This window comes from Myotis lucifugus, unplaced genomic scaffold (genome assembly GCF_000147115.1).
Source record: "Myotis lucifugus unplaced genomic scaffold, Myoluc2.0 scaffold_1288, whole genome shotgun sequence".
In the NCBI taxonomy this organism is placed as follows: Eukaryota; Metazoa; Chordata; class Mammalia; order Chiroptera; family Vespertilionidae; genus Myotis; species Myotis lucifugus.
In genome coordinates, this window is record NW_005872336.1 from 1 (window position 1) to 3,242 (window position 3,242).

At 53.6% G+C, this 3,242-nt stretch overlaps 1 protein-coding gene across 1 annotated transcript in view; it reads left to right on the plus strand.

The window, feature by feature from the left end:
- Positions 1 to 32: 32 nt before the first annotated feature.
- Positions 33 to 3,242, plus strand: part of LOC102435412 (BRCA2 and CDKN1A-interacting protein) — a gene marked incomplete at its 5' end in the record, with an annotated part of 5,715 nt that continues 2,505 nt past the window's right edge. The window contains 3 exons of the mRNA XM_006107597.3: positions 33 to 113; positions 1,418 to 1,507; positions 2,376 to 2,563. Of these exons, the coding sequence (XP_006107659.1) occupies positions 33 to 113; positions 1,418 to 1,507; positions 2,376 to 2,563 (359 nt within the window). The remainder of the gene's footprint in view (positions 114 to 1,417; positions 1,508 to 2,375; positions 2,564 to 3,242) is intronic.

The following is a 3,242-nucleotide window of genomic DNA, read 5'->3' on the forward strand; positions in this document are numbered from 1 at the left end:
GACTTTAATTTAAATTATTGTTTTTCTCTCAGCTTTTCCTCAAGGCACCTGTCAACACTGCCGAACTGACGAATCTCTTAATTCAGCAGAACCACATCGGGAGTGTGATTAAGGTAAGCGGCAGCTGCGCTCATTCTGATTCAATGGGCTCTTGATCCTGGGAAGTCCCTCCTGATGTATAGCAGCGGCCGGACGCGTCGGTCGGAACAGAGCAGGGAGACTGGGTCAGTAAGTGCCGCAGTGCGGGTGATGGCGGTGGAGAGGGAGAGGAGTGGGCTGATTCAGAAGGCATTTGGGAGATGAAATATGGTGGGCTGAGGGGGAGGGAAAAGGAGTCAGGCATGACTCCGAGGGTCTGGCTCAAGCAACCAGGACAGCGACATGGAGGGCGATAGGTTAGGAGGGGAACCCGCGTTTGGACTTGTACATTTCGAGTTTGATTTGCCTGTAATAATGCAAATGAGCTGTTGAGCAGCAGCTGGAGACTTGGGTGTTTTCAGCAACAGGAAGCCCACACGGGTCCCAGGGGAGGGCGCATAGACCCCACCTCTTGATGGGAGGAGGGTCTGGGTCACTGTCAGAGGAGGAGGGATGGGCGATGACCTTGTGGCCCTCTGTGCAAGGCACAGTCTGTCACAAGACCTTCTATGCCCCTGTCAGTCTGCACACGGATGGTGCGTGCGCCACCTCGTAGGGCGGGAGGTGGACGGAGTGAGTAGCTGAGTGTAAGTGTTAGAGCTGTGGCACGTGGCCCGTGGCCGGTGCTCCGTGTGGAGCTGTCATGAGGTGTGGTCCTGTTCCCAGCCCTTTGCCCAGCTCCTTGTTCGACTGCATTTCCTGCCGGGACGCTCCAGGCTGGACCCGGTGAGCAGGCCGGCCCTGGAGAGTAACGTGTGGTGCATCTCAGCCAGGAGGTTCCGTGGGAGCCAAGCTCTTCATCCTTAGCTGTTTTCTGGATTTGCCTCTTTGTCTCTGCCTGAGAACAGGCGGCCCTCGGGCATCAGTCACCTTCTTAGGAGCCAGACTGGCCCGCGCTCGGCAGCACAGGACTTGGTGAGGCGTGTGGACCCACGGAGAGACGAGCAGGGCCGGCTCCTGCCAAATCGTTCAGAAAACGGACTGAACAGTTTATGTCATGAGGCCTTGGCTGTTCTGGATTTGTAACAGGTTGAGAATCTAGTAAAGAAAACTCATAAGTTAGGGCAGGAGAGGTCACACAGAATGTGAAGAAAGGTACGTAATCAAGGGAAGCACAGGGATGCGCACGGGGCCACACCACCGTTACCCATGATGCTTTTCTGGGTGACAGTGATAAAACAGTTTGTGTTTAAACAGTAATGAGGCCTAGATTTCAGGCTTGGTATCCTATTTCTTCCCAACCAAGTGTAAATTAAAACTCCTTTTCTTTTTAAAATAGCAAACGGATGTTTCAGAAGACAGTGATGATGATGTGGACGAAGATGAGATTTTTGGTTTCATAAGTCTTCTCAATTTAACTGAACGAAAGGTGGGTCCCTTGGGGGCACTTGTGTGGTCACCCTTAGGCCAGACTGCTTGTGTAACACACATGAAGTGTTTCTGTCAGGCGGTGATAGTTGTTGTAAGGGCGTGCCCACTTGTGAAGTCTCACCATAACCTTTCAAGTGAAGGTATTTTTTTGTGTTTTTTAAAAAATATATTTTTATTCAGAGAGGGAGAGAGAGATAGAAACATCAATGATGAGAGAGAATCACTGATCAGCTGCCTCCTGCAGGCCTCACACTGGGGATCGAGCCCGTAACCTGGGCATGTGCCCTGACCGGGAATCAAACCGTGACATCCTGGTTCGTAGGTCGACATTCAAGCCCTGAGCCACTCCGGCCGGGCGGAGGTGTTTTGTTTTGACTGGTGTGTACCCAGTTCAAGTCCTCCCTCCTGTGTGTAGAGTCCCCGCCTGGCCAGGTTAACACGCGGCTGGAGCTGCCCCTGCAGCTGCTCTGTGATGGGCTGTGCTGCTCCCTGCAGGGGAGGGCGCTGCTGACACCGACGGTCACGGGGTTTGCGCTCATCGCTCTTTCCTACTCACTGATGATTCCAGTGGAAAGTAAGAACCAGCTGCCTCCCCTCTCACAGGGCGCAGGTGCGCTCTGGTGTTAAATGGGCTTGCAGTGCCCTCCGCCATCTCCGAGGTGGACTAGCTCCTCCAGGGCCCTCTCACTACGGTCATGGGGGTGGGTCACAGCAGGCAGAGTTACCCTGAGAAGCACACAGCAGTCAGCACTGAAGACGGCAGACTCTAGAGGCTGTGACAGCTGCCCTCCCTGTGAGGAGCTGGTGGGCAGTCAGGCTTCTGCCGGAAGCGATGGCCTGAGTGAGGCACGCCTCTCTGCTTTCAGGGGACCCAGTGTGCGGAGCAGATTAAAGAGCTGACCCTGAGCGGCTGCGCCAAGAACTGTGAGAAGAGCGTGGTCGAGCAGCTGGACAAGCTCTTCAATGACCCCTCCCGGCCCGTGGGCCTGCTCCTGAGCGAGCGGTTCATCAACGTGCCTGCGCAGATCGCGCTGCCCATGCACCGGCAGCTCCAGTAAGCGCCTGAGCCGGGCAGGCTTCCCGGGGGTCAGAACCGGGACTGCGGAGGGCGTGAGTCCCGCCCAGGGGGTGGACTGGGAGCACTTGTCCGAGAGCTGCACACGGTCCTCCCTATCGGCTTTTCAGTTTTAATCACTAAAGCTATTCTGACGAGTCCGTAACCTTAAAGATTCAGTGGTATTAAAGTAGGTGAGTCTCATGTAGACTCTTCACTCCTATTTGACTAGTTTTTCACCTTCCCAGGTAGATTAACATGAAAAATACTGAATAATTACAACAGTAACAAAAACTGAGTAAAATTTCTAAATTTCACTGGAATGTTTTATGACTAAGGAAACCATAGTCTTCATACCGTATTTCTGGCTTCTCGGGGTTTTGTTTTTAAACGCAGTTTTAAGTTTACGAGAACATCTTACATGTAAGAAGAACTAAGAATCGGTGTTGCCTGTGCTTTAATAGAGGACGATGAGAACGTGGACAGGCCCCCTGCCCTCCCAGCCCCGTGTTCCTGAGGTCTCAGCACTCCTGGTTTCCTTAGTGGGAATGTGCGAATATAACCGGAGGATGGAAACTCCCCCCCCCCCCCCCCCCCAGGTCCTAAGAGGGTTTGTTTGGGTTGGCTTTTCCTGAACAGCTGGGGGTCATGGTTTATCTGATTTTCCCGGGGGGGGGCG